Source organism: Quercus suber, unplaced genomic scaffold, assembly GCF_002906115.3.
Source record: "Quercus suber isolate HL8 unplaced genomic scaffold, Cork oak 2.0 scaffold_497, whole genome shotgun sequence".
In the NCBI taxonomy this organism is placed as follows: Eukaryota; Viridiplantae; Streptophyta; class Magnoliopsida; order Fagales; family Fagaceae; genus Quercus; species Quercus suber.
Window position 1 is genome coordinate 6,063 of NW_027069946.1, and position 19,587 is coordinate 25,649.

The 19,587-nt window shown below is 34.1% G+C and overlaps 1 protein-coding gene across 1 annotated transcript; it reads right to left on the bottom strand.

The window, feature by feature from the left end:
• Positions 1–11,163: 11,163 nt before the first annotated feature.
• On the bottom strand, positions 11,164–14,176 carry LOC112020048 (pectinesterase-like). The gene is given in 5 exon segments (XM_065763204.1): positions 11,164–11,475; positions 11,477–12,027; positions 13,137–13,463; positions 13,466–13,717; positions 13,869–14,176. Coding segments are annotated over 5 exon segments (1,590 nt in total). The 5' UTR covers position 14,176; the 3' UTR covers positions 11,164–11,322.
• Between the last annotated feature and the right edge of the window lie 5,411 nt (positions 14,177–19,587).

The window sequence follows — 19,587 nt, forward strand, 5'->3', positions numbered from 1 at the left end:
TTTTTTTTTTTTTTTTTTTTTTTTTTTTGTTTTTGTTTTTAACAATTGGGAAAGGGGATTAGCGGTTGGAAATGGAAATAGCGAGGGCGTTTGGATTCAGGTGAAAGCTGAGTCCACGTTTTGCGTTTTTCCTCCTTTTTTTTTTTCCTGCAAGTGAACAGTAAAATCACATGATTTTACTGTTCGGGGACAAAAAACACTGTTTATACACTGTTTAACACTGTTCACGCTATAAAAAAATATTAAAAATAGGTCCCATGGTACTATTTACATATTTAAAAATTATTTTGCTACAGTGTTTTCAGTTTTCAGTTTCAGCAACAATAAGTTCAATCAAAACGGACACAGCAGGAGCTATCAGTTGAACTTGAACATGCATTCATATCAACTTATCTAAATATTGAGTTAAATTCTAGCTAAAAGGTCACTTTAAAACCCATTTCTCACTTGTAGCATGTAGGCTCTCTGTTTCTTCTTCATTTTCATATAAATAATCTTTTACTCTTTTTTTTTTTAATAATTATTCTCTAACATAAATATCCCCCCATCCCCTCAAGTAGGGTTGTCCATGGGTCGGTTTTGGCCCCAACCCAGACACGACCTGTAGGCGTCGGGTGGAGGGGCGGAGAACCCGAAACCAATTTTCGAAAAAATCGGTTGGTTCGGTTTTGGGTGATGCTTAGCGTCGGTCGGTTGCCTGAAATAAAAAAGGCATCAAAATCTAAAAAAAAAAAAAAATGAGTCGCTGGAATTTGAGATTTACACAAGAAACTGAAAAATTTGCCGGAAACTGGAAAAAGTTCGTCGGGAACTAGAAAATTTTCGTCGGGAACTGAATTTTTTTATGAAATCTGCATTTTTTTAGGCTAGAAATTGCTGGAATTTGGCTAAATTTGGCTGAATCCCACCAGATCTAGCTGGATCTGGTCGAGATCTCGCTAGATCTAGTCGAGATCTCGCTAGATCTAGTCGAGATCTCGCCGGATCTAGCTTGTTTTTCCAGATTTGGCCGGATTTTTTTGTAGCTCCGGTCGGGTTCGGGTTGCTCCGGTTTTGGAGATGCAAACCCGTCACTCGACCTACTGGTGTCGGTTTTCAAGAACGGAAACCCACCGCTGACCGACTGGACCTTCGGTTCAGGCCGGAATCGGGTTGGCGTCGGGTAGTTTGGCCGGGTTGTCGGTTGCCGGTCGGGTCTGGACAACTTTGCCCTCAAGCTTCCCATTCAAGCCCCACCCTTTGAGCAACAAATTTGACTTGCCAATAAATCACAAACAAATTTAAAGAAACTAGACCCAAGTGACAAGTGCCACATAAGTGGTATTATGAGAGAGAGAGAGAGAGAGAGGTGGTTAAAATAACTAATATTTATATTGCAATGGTATCTCCCAAACATAGATGGTGGTATTCTAGGAAATGGTAGCATGAGACAACTTTCTTACAAGATAATTTTCTAAAACCCAGCAAGTTACTATAGCAATGCAATTTGAAATTTAGAGTGTTTGATGGCTAGTTTGATGCAGAAGATTTTGGAGTGAGGTTAGTCAAATCATATACTAATATAATAAGAGTTGGGTCTTAAGAACTATGTTTACACTAAGTGGTAATTTTCACTCTACTAGAAATTGGCTATACTCTAATTAATTATTAATTTATTTTAGCTTATTAATTGTTAGGATTTGTATTTTAGCTAAGACTCTATTACTAAGATTCAAGAAATAAAAATTCTACCCCAACTAAAATTCTATTTACCATCAATTCTTCAGATAATTTAATTTAGATAAGTCAATAGCCTTTAACTTGGTTCATTTTGGTTAATTGGCTTAACTTGATTAATCCACCCCTTATTAAATTAAGGGGTCAAAAAAGTCTTTTCAATTGGCATTAGAGTATTAGGTTTAGTCGATTACATGATTAGTTTCTTGAGTGTGATCTTTGGATCCAATGGATCGTGGTCAATCCTTGAGTATCTCACTTCACTTCGACGACAATAACTATGCTTATTGAAAGGTGTTCATAGGAGCATTTCTAGAATCTATTGAAGAAAAAGTGTGGTAATCTGTTGAGAAATGTTGGACCAAACCTAAAACCCCACTGATTAATGGACCAAAGATCTATTTGCAAAGAAATACTATAATAATAAAGTTTTGAATGTGATATTTATGGTTGTATCTTAAGAAGATTTTAGGAGGAAATCTAATGCTGAAATTGCTAAAGAGGCTTGGGCTATACCAATGACTACACATGCATGAAGGTATTAAAGCTGTTATGACTTGCAAAATTTCAAATGTCAAACATCTACGTTTGAAGAAATTAAGATAAGAGAGGAGTCATTTGATGAATTTTATATCAAACATCTATGTTTGAGGCAGAGAAAATTCCTTGAACCTAAAATTGTTAGGAAAATGATGAGATATTTGCCTAAGAGATTCTGCACTAAGGTCATTATTATAGGGGAGAGTAAGGACCTCGACACTATCAAGGTTGATGCATTCGTTGGCTCCTTACAAAATTTTGAACTATCCCTACTTCAGACTAGTAGGAACAAATCCATGGATTTAAAAACCATCAAGGAAGAGGATATTAATCCCTCTAATGACACTACAAGAAAATGTATTTTTAGTGACGAAAAAATTCGTCACTAAAAGTCCAGTTTTTTGTCACTAAGAAACTTTAGTGACGAAATTGGACTTTTAGTGACGAAATTCGTTTTGTCGCTGTAGCCTCGTCGCTAAAAGTCCTGGCGACGAAAAATTTTGTCACTAAATGTCCGATTTGGTAAAAAAAAAAAAACCTTTAAGTGACGAAAACGTTTCATCGCTAAATATTTTCCTCTCTAAAAATAGTATTTAGTGACGAAAATATTTCGTCACTAAAACCATTTCAGTTTATTAAATCATATTTAGTGATGAAAAATTTCGTCACTAAAACTATTTTCGGGTACATGTAGTGACGAAAATATTCATCACTAAAACTATTTTTAAGAAAATCCATGCACATATAGTGACAAAAATATTTGTCACTAAAACTATTTTTAAGAAAATCCATGCACATATAGTGACGAAAATTTTCGTCACTAAAACCATTTCTTACAAAATTCCACTGCATTTAGTGACGAAATATTTCGTCACTAAAACAATTTTTTGTTGCCATATTTGTGACAAAAAAATTCGTTACTAAAACTTATTTTCTGTTTTTATTATTTTCATGACGTTGATATTAACCTGTAACCTGTCATTACATTATTAAAACCTCACAATTGATTAACACATTTATTTCAACAATACATTTATAAAAAATCGATCCATACATTCCACAAGTTAAAATTAAAACAAGTATCAAATTCAAACTTCTTCCATACAATAATTGTTTGTAACACATACAATAACTTAAGATGTTTTATAACAATACAAAAAATGTAGTATAATATAATTAGAAACCCCCTAAAGCCAAAAGATGTCCTCATATGTCTTCAAATAATGCCAAAAGTAAATCCCCTAAAGCCACCAATAAGAAATCTACACAAATATAAAAACACTACTACATTAAAATCGTAAAGTAAAAACATTAACTATGTTATAAAAAAACATTTCTAACAATTAGTTTCAAATGATACATAAAAAATGAAGTGTTACCAATAAGTGATTTAACTTGAAGATGAACCACCCCCATAGTATAAAGTACTAACCAATAAGTGATTTAACTTGAAGATGAACCACCCCCATAGTTAAAACCGTCATCATAACCCTTGCTCCTCAAAAAATTAAGAATATTCTTTTGGATCTCATCTTGCTTAGCTCGCGCCTCTTGCTCCTTAGCTCGCTCCTCTTCGTCCCTAACTCTTGCCTCTTTGAGCTCAATTATCTCATTTTCTAACCGATGAATATACTCTACCGAGTAACTAGATGAGGCAGTGGTTACTAGAGAAGAGGAAGGTCTCATGCCAAGTCCTTTTATAATACCGAATTTTTTCTTAAAAACCAAGTTTGAGATTTCCTCTTGTGTAAGGAGAATTGCATTAGGATCTTAACAATGATCCTCTTGCACTTTGAGAATAGTTTCCTATCATTTGAAAGAGGAAAAAAAAAAAAAAAAAACAACAATCACAACATTAATACTACATATGTAATAACTTTACAAAAATGACATTATTAATATAAATTTACCTCGATATTTTGAAGCACCACATCTCTAGCAGCAGCATCAACACTTTTCCAATTTTTTACGTTGTAACTGGACAAATTACTTCGCACTTGTACGCCAATTTGATTAACAAGCTTGCATGCATTCTTTCCAACAGGAGCATCATACTCCGCAGCTATACGTACTGGTAGTTAACCATTTTTTTCAACAAGTGTCAGTACTGCTATAACACGTGTTGTTTCACGGGTATTTCTGCTAGCAGATCCTATTTAAAAATTATCAAAGTTATAAAATTATACATTCTATGTACATTAAGTATCATCTCAATAGTAAAGACAAGGTGCAGTTGCAATTAAGTATGTTCTATGTAATTACCAGTCGTGCTAATTAATGCGTCGGTAGCCTCTACACTCGAAGAACTTTAGGCGGGAAGATTTGCTTCAAGAGGTGTTTCCGTAGATTGAACTGTAGATTGGACAACCAGGATAGATGCCTCACCTCGCGAGCGTGTAAGCTGTCCTGGTGCCATCTGTAACTAGAAACATACATATAATGGAACAACAAAGTTATTACAAGTAATAAAACAATAAAGTTATTATCTATTGTACCCTATGGAACATCTATTGTACCTTATGGATTAAAGAGTTAGATGACTCAACATCATTCTCATCGTCACCAATAGGTGGTACATAATCATCATCTACCACAACACTAGCTCTACTTCTTTTCTCTTTTGCACAATTAGACTGAGCAAAATCCTTTAAAGAAGTTGAGATGTGCTTCAATCCCAAAGCATCAATTATCTCTTGGTTTTGCCTCATTCTATCTAATCTTGCCATCTCATACCTCGGTATATTATGAGTGTATTTGGCCTTTTTAGGCATTTTTTGAAATTATATATTGACATGAAAGATAAGTACAATTGCTACTAACTTTGCATATTATAGTCCACACTATTATTCATATCAAGCAATTCACAAGTGCTAAATTTGAACACAATTGCTACTAACTCAACACAACAAATGACCACATTAATATCTATATCAAGTTTAAGATAAGCACAAAACATCTCAATAATAATTACTACTAACTTTACATATTATAGTCCATACTATTATCCATATCAAGCAATTCACAAGTGCTAAATTTGAACACAATTGCTACTAACTCAACACAACAAATGACCACATCAATATCCATATCAAGTTTAAGATAAGCACAAAACATCTCAATAATAATTGCTATGTAGAAAAGTATAAAACTTTAAGACAATCACATAACATTTAAGACAATTGTTATGAACTCTGTATATCATAATCCATATCAAGATCAACATCATGTATGTCATGCTCTTCATTTTGATTAGCGTCTCTTGAAGTTCCACCTTCAGGAATAACCTCAGTTTCAACATCACCCATACAATACTCAATAATATTGTCTTCAACATTGATAGGGACAATATCAACAATTGCTTCTTGTTGGAATGCGTCACTATCTTCTATATTATCATTGGATTCTCCGCCCCCGACTTCTGGGACATCAAACACTCCCCTATGTTGGATGCATTGCATAATTTTCCAAGGGTCACGCAATTTCGTATCTTGAAGGTAGAAAACTTGTTTTACTTGACTAGGAAGTATAAAAGGGTCATTTTGATACCATCGACTTGTAACATCAATGCTCGTGTAGTGTGCATCGGTTCTTATCGTTCTCCTTCGACCATTGGTGCCAGTATTATACCATTCACACTGGAACAAAATAACTTTATGGCGAAACATATATTCTAATTCTCAAATTTTGCACACATGACCATAGAAGTCATGCATTTCTCCCTCATGGTCCCTTCGGTACATACACCACTGTTTTGGGTTACATGACGATTGTCTAGGTCCCTTGTATGGAACTTTACACCATTGACCATACAAACGGTGTACTCCTTCACATACGGCTTAGGACCATTTGCTAATGACCATAATTGTTTAGTAGCTTCTGATGACTTGTTAACTTTCAATTTATTCATCTATAATGACATACAACAAGTGATATCCTATTAGTAATAAGCAATGACGAATAAATTTAAATGTTTAAATTTATTAGTGTGTGATTAAATTTCAAATGTCTTACTCGTTCTCTGAACCACTTGGGAAACTCTTGTCGTTGGATTTGAGTTATGGCTTCTCCAGTAGGATTATGCAATGTGTTTTTGTGTTCGCTGTTAAAAATAAAGTGATTTATTTTCAGCTAAGCATTGCAAATAATATTCAAAACTTGATTAAACAATATATGCATATGAAATCACATACTTTAAATAAGGCTCTAGCTCAGGACTATTATACAGCAAGTACCAATGAGCAGTATCAAGCAATGCACGAGAAAAGTCACCATCATTCCGCCTACCACCTGTAGGTCGGGCAGTCTGTGAAAAAACTATCAATCCTTCGCTAGATTCACCAAAATCTTCATTTTTTTCTCTTCGGTTATGCATAGTTTCGATCCCATCAATATACAAAGACCAGTTGTTAATACATTCTTTAAGAATGTAAGCCTCTGCAATCGAACCTTCTAGTCGAGCTCGGTTGGAAATGTATCTTTTCAATTTTCCAAGGTACTTACGAGGAAAAAATACACATAGAATGTGATTTTATACCACGTGGGAAAAATGCAATTGATGAATGCATCAAAAGATTTAGTTACCTTTCAATTGAATACATCCACCGATATTGTATGATGATTTGGATGAACATGATTTGGATTTAAAAAAAATTAATTTTCAATTCTATTACAACAAAAGTTGGGTCCTTAAAATTGTAGTTGTAACAAGTGGTTGTCTTTTCTATGCGACAATTGGTTACACTTGCATTAATTTTTAAAGTAGTCTATATCTTATACTTGTTAGGATGGTTTAAACTATCTTAAACTTTATAGGTTTTAACAGTTCAAAATTCTACTCCAACTAATTTGTTTTTGATGGACTCCAACTAAAATTTTATTTGTCTTGTTATGATATTTTAATTTAGGTAAAACTCTATTATCTAGGCTTTAAAAAATTTAAGATTATACTCCAACTTAAATTCTCTTACCAAAAAATTTCAAGAAAATTTAAAATAAAATTTATTATTTATTTTAATTATATTAATTGTCTTTCATAATTTTATATTTCAATATAATACAACATGCACAATACATACTATTTCTACATCAAGTGACTCAATATCTCTATGTGTTATGATAGTTAATTTAGACTTTAAAGTAGTTTACTAATCATTTTGATAGTTTCAATAATATTTATATTCTTTGATATGAAAATTTTAATTATTCGTTGCTGGCGTACTACTAGTTTTGACAAAAAATATGGACTTCCTAATTACTTTTGTAGGGGCGGATTTTGGTTCCTGAGCCTAAAAGATCAATGGATTTAGGTCCAAAGAGCCCAATATAATAAATTTGTAGAGAGTGGACCTAAAAACTAGGCTTCAATGGATAAAACAACATGCATAGTGACTCAAGGACCCAAGAAAGTAAAGGAAAACAAGCTCTTTCCAAAGAAAATCTTCCTCGACAAAATCCAAGGAGAATGGTCCTTAGATATATTGCTTTTAAACTTGGATACAATTTTAGTTCTTCTTGTTACAATGTTTTCTCTATAGATTTCTGATCCCCTCTCCCTGGAGGGTCTCTTATATAATATAGCCCCCTTTAGATGATCTTGGCCCTTTATTTGTTGACTGTCTAGGTCATTACTTGAGTGCTTGTCTCATAAGACACATTCTCAAGCCCCTTGTGAGTTGGGACAGTCAAGACAGCACTGTTCAAGAGTTTTTTCCACATAAATGCAGCCAGGAGGTTTGATGGGATACATTAAGTCATGTCAGGGCCATCCCTCTCCCTAAACCCCTTTCTCTACAGTATGACCTCCTCTGATATTGTGCCACTGACGTGGCCTTATTGTCTGAGCGTGTGACCTCCTCGGCACGATAATGGCCCCTTGGGCCACTGGTATGACACGTGGCGCAAATACTTTATTTAAATTCTTGTACCCCACAACTTTGATGCGATGCTTTTAAACTTTTATATCATCCATCTTTCGCCAAATTTTTAGTTTAAACGAGTTTGAATCCAAATTTTTTATTTGATAAAAAGACCTTACCGATAAGTTAACTCGAGCCCATAGAAACATGGAGTTATAGTTCTCTATACATGAGAAAGTTTGTGGATAACTTTTGTGCCAAAACTTTTTCTACAATGTGTAACTATGATTAGTGAAGAAAAAAAAATGATATTAATTATCTCATTTAACCGTCATTGGTAAGGTTCTTTTATATAAAAACGTTTTCTTTGCTGTGAATGTAATATGATAATTAATTAGTCATAAGTAAGGTTCTCTTATATATATATATATATATATATATAGGGTTGGACTTAAGTTACGCCTGGTGTAACTCTAAGTAATTAATGTTACACAACTTAATATTTTTTAATTGGATGCAAATATTGACAAATCCACTGTTAGATTATTTTATCTTCGTATATTCTTCATACTTGCAAAATTTTGAGGTGATTGAAGATTAATAGCCACGTCATCAATTAATTGTTAAAATTCAAATTTTGTAGTTTAAAATAATGCATAAAAGATGGATTTATAGATCAAATGGTAAATAACATCCAATTGATAAGAAAATTGGTATGCATGTTAAGAACATATAGAACATGTAATTCAACGGTTGAATTTTCAAAATATTAATTTAATAACAAGTTATTGGGTGGTGTAATATTTCTTAAGGTTACACCAGGTGTAACTTGAACCCAACCTATATATATATATATATATTTACATATGTTTTCAATGTTGTGAGTATAATTTGATGATTAATTATGTATCTCCTTCCATAACCACTTCTAATTAAAAATCAGCTCATTGAAGGGATGAGACTTGTGACTACTAACTATCTTCTCTATCGTCATCATAACAATTGAATTCCATGTTAGATGGTCCAAAACCAAAGTGAAAGATTGATAGTTTGATCGGAAATGTGTTCCACAATAAGAAATCCTATAACTTTTAGTAATGCTAAAGGTCTATTTGGTAAGAGATTTCTAGTAACATTGTTGTTGTTTTGTGAAAATACATAAGGGTAAAAAAGTGTGTAGAAATACGTGTGAGTAAAAAAGTGTATAGAAATATATGTAATATTGTTTAAACATTGAAAATTGTTGTTTCAATAATAGTAACAAACACCTCATAAAAGTCAATAAAGACTTGAAAAATGACAATAATTAGTTTAAAAGTGGGACAACCATGTGAATAAAGAGGACTAGTTAGGTAGAAGCTACAATTCTTGTGACCACCTATCAAGTCTAGTCTTATTTTCAATCAACTTTAATTGTGTTCTAATCCATTTAGGTTGAAACCTACCCCTTTCTTGCAAAAAAAGAAAAGAAAAAAAGTATGGCTCTAAATGAGAGGTGCTAATTCAAGGAAAATTCTAGGAGCCTAAAGATATCACATTCCTTTATAAAATAAAGGGTCATTTAATGTATGCCTTAAGAGCACACATTAATTATTTATTTTTGAAAATGTTTTATGAGAATTGAAAAAACTGTAAAAAATGTTGATATCTTTTTCATTTTTCCATAAAAGTCTTCTTAAAATAGTTTACTAATTTATTTTCTAAGGGCACACGTTAGTAAAATTCTAAAATAAATTACACTCATAACTCTCTTTCTCTCGAGTAAAGGTTTATATGGTAATCTGTATTTTTTTAACAAAGAAAAATAATCAAACTATCCACCACACAAGAAGTCGATGGATCCAACCCAAGCTTACCATTTTAATAGAGCCAAAGACACTAACACAAGAGACTTTATCTATATAGTAGATAAACTCTATCTACTATAAAATTTATTTCTTTTTGGATGACTAATAGTTGTGTGTGTATATATATATATATATAGTTCAAACTTTAATATTCTCTGTACAAATTAAGCTAGTGACAAGAATCTAATTCTCTATTTATATTTAAGGCAAAATAGAAAATGTAACCCAAATGGACCCCATTGATGCACGACTTCAATACAAACTATTTAGGGCTTGACTCATTAGAAATTAAGCTCACCTGCTCCAGCTGTTGGAGAGTGAACTTTATCTATGACCATTTCAAGCCCACCGACAATGAAATTTGAATTCTCCACCAACAATGTTAATACAATTTGGCGTTTCCTACAGAGTGCTATTATATGCATGAGTCATTGCAAAGTCTTTGACACGTAAGTGTAACACAATGATATGCAAAACAAGCCTTCAAACTAGGCATCAAACACTGCCTAAACTACCTCATTCAGTTTGGTATAAATGTGACAGTAATTAGCTGTTGAGTCATTTTCCAAATGTAATAAGTAAAATGCTGCTTCTAAAAAAGAAAAAAAAGAAAAAAGAAAAGTAAAATGCTAATTTTTCTTATTCAGTAATTAATGTTGTTGCTCAGGTTGTTTTAATTGTGAACATCTTTATAGGAAGCACTAAAAAAAATGCCATTTGACCTAACTGATAATTTCGTAATTAATTGTGAAAGATGAATGGTTTATATTCAACATTGTCTTTCTTATTAGCTTAAATTTTCATGATGAATGTTCCTATGTCGCATGAAGCACTCACAAAAAGAAAGACCATGTTAAAGTAATTAATGTGTTTTGCCTTCAGTTAGGAGTCCACTTTTTTCCATATATCAGCTATATCATTAGTAAGTAATAATCTTACTACTTATTTTGGAAATGTTCTTTTTTGAACAATAGAGAATGACAAGTACAAGAGGTGCCTCCAGTGTCCAGATAAGGCATAGAAGTCAACTATAAAACAGCAACCAAATTAAGGAACAGATATTTATAATCATTACCATTCCAAGATGAAAAAGAGGGCAGAACTATATGGTATTTTTGTTTATTTTCTTGGGTAATTGATCTAGAGTTACAAACTATACACACACACACACACATATATATATATATCTTAAAACAAATACTATGTGTGAGCAATCCTAAGATCTACTTGCTTACTGCAAATAAAAATCTTATTTTTCCTTTTTAATGTTTTACTTTATACTTTACTAACAATACTAGTATGTATTTAATAAAAAAAAGAAGATAAGGTAATATGACCTAACGTAACTAAAGATTTTTCTTCGCTCAGTCCAGACCGGAGATGAAAGGTATGCCGGTGAAAGGCAGCCATGTAGTCCCAGCGATAAACTTAGAGACAGTAAATTTGACTGCTTCATCGGCTCCAATAACATGATATCCAGACCACTGCACCCTCTTGGAAAGTCCAGCTCCAGGCCCTACATTTGTCATTTGAGTATTCTGCAAAATACAGATTCTTGAGGGTAGAACTCTCGGCTCCATGCCATTCAATCCAACCTCTAGGCGCTATAGCATCATCTAAGGTTGATTCCATTATTACTGCTCTAGAGTACTGCTTCCATGGCCTCCCTAGATAGGAATTGTATGAATGTTTGACAGCAGAAAAGTCTGAGCTCACCATGATCTTACACTTTTGAACCGAGAAGCCAGTATTTTGAACAGGGTCATTCCTTCCATTTGCTAGGATCACATTGTAATAACCACGTTGTGGTCTACGAAGTACTAAATTGCAGCTTTGAAAAACAGCCACAGCGTTTCCAAAAATGAAGTCTATGGTGCCATAGATGTCACATTCTCTATAGAATTGGTGGAGTACAACCGCATATAAGCTGTCCTGGTAGCCTGCAATGCTACACCTGAAGAGAACTGAATGGTCTGAAGCAATATACACAGCCAGGGCTTGTTCTCCTTGAGGACCGGCTGTGTTATGAAATCCAATGTCACGAGCAATGAATCCGTTACCTGTGATTGCTGCGCAGCCAGAATATATATGTTAAAAAATTCAGCACTACATTAACAAGTGTTGCATCCATTATCGGACAAATGAATTTGTCATGGTTGTATTGAATACTAGTGTTCTTATTTTCTTAGGTTTCTTTAGCTTAAAAAATAAGCATGAAAAATTAAATAGTATAAATTTTAGATTCTCAAAAAAAAAAAAAAAATTATTATATAATTCTTACAAACTAATAAGTGTAATATATCGCATATCACGAAAAGGAAATTCAATTATTTATTTATTCTTAATTTTCTAAATAGATGCTAAATTCTTATGAATACTCACGCACATATATTAATTAGTGTTCATATTCATAGTCTCTCTCTCTCTCTCTCTCACACACACACACATATATATATATTAGTGAATACTTACATATTTTTATACATTTAGGAACCGTAGAACATATATAATTGTGGAAATGTTGTCTTTAGACTAGGGTCTGTTTGGGTATAGTTTATTTAGTTGAAATTGAAAACCTTTTATTGAAAGTAATATAGGAAAAATGCTAAAAACTAACTAAATGTTTTTTTGCTGAAAGTATTGTAGAAAAAAACTGAAAGTACTAAGAGTACGGTAGAAAAAGCCATTTGCATAAGCCATTTGCACACAAGCCGATGCACACTCAAAAAACAAATTGGCTTTTTACACAATTCATGAGCCTACAAATAGTACAATTAGATTCATAAATAGTAAAAAAATAAGCTAAAAACTTTAATAAACTTCAGTTTTCATCCCTTCCCAAACTCACCCTAATTATTATTTTTTTTTGGGTGAGGCTTCCGTCTGCTACAATAGGTCATCTGATCAGGAACATAAGATTAACATGTGATTAATTTTGGACATTAATTTGTCATGTTCCTATCACCTCTTATGCTCCAATTAATGCATTAAATGTTCTAAAAAAAAAAAATTAATGCATTAAATAGAAGCACTCAAATGCACGGAAGAGAAGCCAAACTCCTTTTTTTGACGCCTTTTTTTACTACCTTAGCTTCGTATGGTTACCTAATTAAGACACAATATATACAAGCTAGCAAGAGAGAGACAGAGTGAAAGAGAGAGTGCCAAAAGTACTGACTGAAAGTGGCAGAGGCAGCCAGGGAAGAGCCTTTAGCAACACAATCGTCGCCAAGAATAATAGTGGAATATTTGCCGTCTCCTATCAAGGTAATGCCATCTTTCTTGGTGTAAATCTTCTCCTTATAAACCCCTGACTTCACGTAAATCACAAACCGTTTCCCAGAAGCAGCTTTGATGGCTTCCGACACAGTTTTATAGTTGCCTGAACCATCTTTGGCAACTATGACATTTGCCTTTGCCTCAACTAGCTTTCTATCTCGAGTAAATACCCACTTTTGAAAAGTTATGCTCTTCTTTGACTTACCAGTACCAGTGCTGGTGATCCGTTGACAAGAGCTAATGGATTACTTCCCAATTGAGATAGATAATCCATCTTCTTAGATATCTGGTTCTGAACTATATTGATTTCTTCGGAGAGACTGAGGCTGTCGGCTGAGTCTTTACAATCTTGTTGGAAAGTCAAGGCAGCACTTAGCCATGTTTGAATGTCATGCTTGTTTTTCGCCGGAGAATCTTTTAGGGCTAACATGGACTGCTCAAGCCATTTGAGAGACATGTTCATGAGCTCTTCACGATAGCCTACCATATCAAAAACAAAAAGTGGGGCTTAATCAATTAAGAACATAAAAATAGACACAAACAGTAACACATAAACAAACATGTAATATTGTAATTGGAAATTGGAGTCTCTGTCAACAACATGCAAGTGAAGCTGTTGGTTATTACCCACCAGTGACATAATGGGCACGTTCAGCTAATTCTTGGGCTTCAAATTGGGAGCTGAATTTTGCAAAATTTGAAGTGGTCAGCTTCGTCTCAGAGATGGTCTTGTTAACAAGAGCCAACACAATGTTAACAGGTTGATTGGCTGAGCCCAATCTGGTCAAGGTTTCAACGCAGAGGCTAGGATATCTAGTAAAGCTGCATTCCTTTACATAATTTTGATTATCATTCATGGCAGCCCATGAAATGGAAGCCCCTCCTAGACCTAATGCACATAGTCCCAACACCCAAAACACTAGAAGTCCCATCCTCATACCAGAGGATTGAACAATTTAAGTTACAACAAGTCTCAGCCAACTGTAATGAACTCATATATAATTCCAAATCAGTCTTAATTCTCAATGTCTCATAGGTGGTGCTCGGTGATTCGTCTCATTCAGTCCTAATCCATTCAGTGGCAGTGGGCCTTGTTTTGTAATCCACTAGTCTTGACAATGATTATCTATTGCTTTGCTGGCTGTATATGTTGTACATACTGCTCATACGGAGCATTTTAGAGTACTTTGTAGGTCCGGGACACACGACGATGCCATTGCCTTGCCTCCTTTATTATTAATCAATCTTTCTTAAAGCATTTGATGGTGCTTGCTTTTATCTTATCCAGTACTCTGAACATTCCAAACAAGAAAATTACAAAAGGAAAACATAGTTGAGATATTCTTATAGGATTTACACAAAAAGACACGATCGTGTCTTTAACTCACGATTTTCAATTTAAAAAAGTGTGTAACAGCGTGTGTGTAGTTTTACCCAAATGAAAGAGAACAGAGTGATGTATATATGTAGGTCATAAATTCTTTTTTTAACCATCGATTGGAGAATCTAACCAGATATCGTGTCCTTACAAGTTTAAAACGCAAAGCAGATGCAAATGATCCAGACGGCCAGTTCTTTCAATTTGTTCAAAACTTGGTATTTTCCAAGGCCACTAATATTCAGAGATCTATAATACCAGTTTAGGGATTGTTTTGTACAGAGAAGGGAAGAGCATATAAGCTTAGAAAATGTGAGACATAAGTACAATCGTACTTAGTAAATTCGAGGATTTGAAAAGTTGTTCATGCAAAACAAGCTAATAAGTAATTGGGTTATTTGAAAAAGAACTAGCTTACTTTTATTTTTTATTTTTTTGAGAGAGTGGAAAATTTTTCTTAAAAACCTTTTTTTTTTTTCTCACTTTTAAACAGTTAGCAGCTAATAGTAGTCCAAAAAAAAAAAAAGCACTGAATAAACTTACTGAAAAAAGGGAATAAGGAAAAGATTGAAAGAAAAAATTTCTTTAGAAAATATTAATTAATATATGTAACAAAATATATAAAAATCACTAAAATTTAATTGTCATACCAAATATAGTATAAATGTAAACTGTACTATGAATATATAACGATAATTACAAAAATTTATTTTTATTGTTATTATTTTTTCTAACTTGGTTGTCTAGCATTTTTCAAGCATCTTACTATTCTCTTGAGTATGAATAGTCCTCTTGTGCCACACATTATAGAGATAATGAAATTATTTGTGGATGGTATCCAAGATACTAGTTATGAGTTTTGAATCCACTTCATATCTCTCATGAAACTCTTGTTTAAGTCATGATTGAGACTCAATTTAATCAATGTAATCCAAAGGTTTCTTTATAATCTTTTTTTTTTTTTTTGCAAAAGGTTTCTTTATAATCTTAGTCAAAGAAATCTACCCAATTTTGTAGGTAAAGATTTCAACTGACTTCTAAGTCCAACCCAATTACAAAATTAAGCCCACAAATACAAAAAAATTAAATATAGAAATACAATTAAATTGACACGAAATAAAATGACAAAGTTGCATAAAAAGTGGGTTCCAGTTAGCTCAATTGATAAAGTCTCTAATAATTGTATAAGAAATCTGGGATTCATTTCCCGCCTATACCAAAAATTGATTGATGTCTTGGTCTAATGATAAAAAGCTATCATTAAAAACGGATGCTATAAGTTGAAACTTTATTTTTTTTTTTAAAAAAATTGCATAAAAAAAATACAACTTAATGGTAATTAACTACGAATATATATTTAAATATAATTTTTTTTAACAAATTAAGTTAAAAAGATTAATTTAATCTCAAATCATTAATAATCTCTCATAATGGTAAGCCAATGAAAGAAAAAGTGAAATGGGTCCGGGGCAACTTTTGTCACTAATAATAAATTTGACTGAAAAGGGAGGACTAAAAAAGGTCTAAAGCAACGGAAGTACTTTGATCTGTTTAATTGGATGGGGAAAGTTCAATAGGAAAAGATCTTATGGAGAATGCAAACAAAAGTGTTTGTTGGGACTCATGAGTGTCGGTCATCACCTCCTATGATATTTCAGGATTCATGCAACTTTATAAAGATGCAACATTGAAGACCGCGTATATTCCAAATATTAATTAACATGGCACAATCGAATGGGAGGCAATAAAAATTCAATATGAGATTTTCCGTCATACTCATAGTATCCCATCCAGCACTATTAATCTCTAGTGACAGATATATTAGCATATAATTACCACCCCATTTCCTTTTAATATTAGTTTTTTTATTATAACTTGTTTGAGCATTAATTGATGTTGCATGTTCTACGCAGTATATCTTTAACACCTTCTCTGTGAGAAGCACATGAAATTTGTAACCAAGTCATGAGCTTTGTAGCTTAAGTAGCATCGAATGGTATTTTTAACGAAAATATTAAGGCCTTGTGTCAATGGCGAAACCAAGATCTGACTTACGGGGGGTGGGGCAAAAATTACATTTGACATCACATACATACACTGGCAGAGCCAGAATTTGAGCTGAGAGGGGGCAAAATTTATATATGATACATGCACTACATATATTATGCGAATATATAATATTTGAGACAAATTTGAAAAATTAAAAGCTATTCATTTAAATACGAAGTGATATTTAATGTAATTATACAAAAAAAAAAAGTCTAGAAAAAAAGCTTATTCATAATATTGTATTTATCTATTGAGATATTTCTCACATGAGTGATCTATTTTTTAATTATTTTTAGAGCCAAAACTCAAGTTATGAATGAAACTATTAGTAGTTAGATAAATATTGAGTGCAATATAAGTGAATTTCTATTATTTTGGATAATATGGACCCATAAAAGGTTCAAATTATAATATGGTAAGAATAAACTAAAAAATTCAGTGCAAGGCATGCTAGTGGAGGACTTTAGGTTCCTCAATGATTTGTTTAGAAGTTGTGCTTTGTTTCAAGACCAAAGAAACACAGTGGCATTTAGTAAACCCAAAAACAAAAAGAAGGTAGGAGTATTTAGTAATAACTAAGGGTATTTTTTGGGTGGGCTACCCCCCTTGACCCCCCTGGCTCCACCCCTGCACACACACACACACATAGTATTTGAGATCAATAGGAGAAACTTTGTTTTCCTTAACGTACGGGGCTGAGGTGAACCTATGCAGTGCACGCATCGAAGAATTTTCTCCCGCCCAGAACGACGAGTTGATGGTGGAGCGTTTGGATTTGTTAGAAGAGTATCGAGAAGCGGCGACCATATGGCTAGCTGAGTATCAATAGAAACTCGCCCGGCGTTATAACCAAGATGTGAAAGAAAGGGAATTTAGTGTTGGGGACCTAGTGCTACGGAAAGCAGTAGAGAACATGTGAGATACAAATGTTGGGAAATTGGCCCTTACCTGGGAAGGGCCGTACAGAGTTACTGCTATCGCAGGGGCAAGAGCATATTATTTGGAGGATCTAGATGAAAGACCGCTTCTTTGGCTATGGAATGTCCACAACTTGAAAAGTTCTACCACTGATAAGTTGTACACGGGGGCGCAAATTGAATAAAACATTGTATATATACTTTATCAACTGATGTTAAGATGATGTTTATCCATGCAGGTGCATTTTGTTTCATTATCATTTATTTATTAACGCCGGCCATCAAATGCAAAAAAAGAAAAAAAGAAAAAAAAGGGAAGGTTAAGGAGGCCCAGGCAACGTGTTTTATGCTAAGGACAGAAGTTTGCTTTTTCGGTTCGATCATTATCACCGAGTAGGTGGAAACCTTACACTAAAAACTCTCTAAGGATAGAAGCTTGCTTCTCGGTTCGATCATTATTACCGAGTAGGTGGAAACCTTACACTTAAAACTCTCAAAGGACAGAAGCTTGCTTCTCGGTTCAATCATTATCACCGAACAGGTGGAAACCCTACACTAAAAATTTTATAAGGATAGAAGTCTACTTCTCGGTTCGATCATTATCACTGAGTAGGTGGAAACCCTACACTAAAAATTTTCTAAGGACAGAAGCCTGCTTCTTGGTTCGATCATTATCATCGAGCATGTGGAAACCATACGCTAAAGTTCTTTAAGGACATAGGCTGCTTCCAAGTTTAGTTACTATCACCGAGTAGGAGAAAACTTTAAACAGATATTTCCTAAGGATTGAAAACTGTCTTGGAACGGGAACCTACATCTCGGTTCTCCATGCTCTACATTTTACCTTAGAAGATTAAGAAGGATGGCAACTCTCAAGCGGAGTTTTCATTGCCAAGGAACTAACTTATTCTCTTCCCCAAACCCGCCCCGGACATCATGCACACCTGGAGGTAATCTTTCCTACTTGATCATTAAAAGAGTATATATATATATATATACACATTTTCAAAAAATAGACGAATATAACCAAAAAAAAAAAAGAAAAAAAGAAAAAAAAAGAGAGGAAAACAACATAATATTAAACATTCATAAACGTGATTAAGGCTAAAGTCCGACAATTAAACCTTAATCAAATACGGCAAACACATAAAAACTGAATCAATGTCTTGTAAACAAAGCTTAGTAATTGCAAAAAGTTTAACTCGACGAAAATAATTGTTCTGTCACCACAACCTGGTGACATAGGCAAACTTACCAAAAGAAAAAGAAGTTACTTAAATAAAAGGAAAGTGAAGGTAAATAGAGGGAGTTTGATTCGGCAATTAGACTATGGGGTCTGCGGGCTGTGTCTGGACGGTGGTCTCGGGCGGTTGCTGGTTCGATATGAAAGGCTGAAAATGGATGTCTTCACTGGGTTGGTCGCCAGAACGGGGATTACTAGAGACTTCTACATCCACCAACTCCACGTGGGAGTCAGTTTGCTCCACCAGCTCCCTTATACTCGTTGTCTCCTCTTTATTGATAGGTCCCAGAGGATTCTACACGACTGGAGCAGGAATCGAGAAAGGGATTTGAACGGGATCCCTTCGAGGAGATTCCTTAAGGACCCCCAAGGCTTGCAGGGCGGCTAACCAACCTTCCTTCAAACCTAGCTTCTAGGCTTCCTTGATGACAGGCTCTGCAAAGTTCTCCGCATCAGTGAATCCCTCATTGTACCATTTATTTTCGCAGGCCTCCAAAGATGCCTTCAAGTCAGCCAACTTCTTGGCCCGTGTAGTATTCATACTTGCGGCCTCCACTAGTTTTAGCTCGGTCTCCCTTAGTTTAACCTCCAGTTTCGAGGATCTCTTTTCCACCGCCGCCCTGGCCTTCTTGGACGTGACGACCTTCTTCTTTGCAGTTGCAGCAGCTTTGGTTTTCTCTTTCGCAGTTACTTCGGCCACGTCATTAAGGGCCTTCTCCCTATTGGCATCCTCGGCAAGTTCCTTTAACCGCCCATCTAGTAT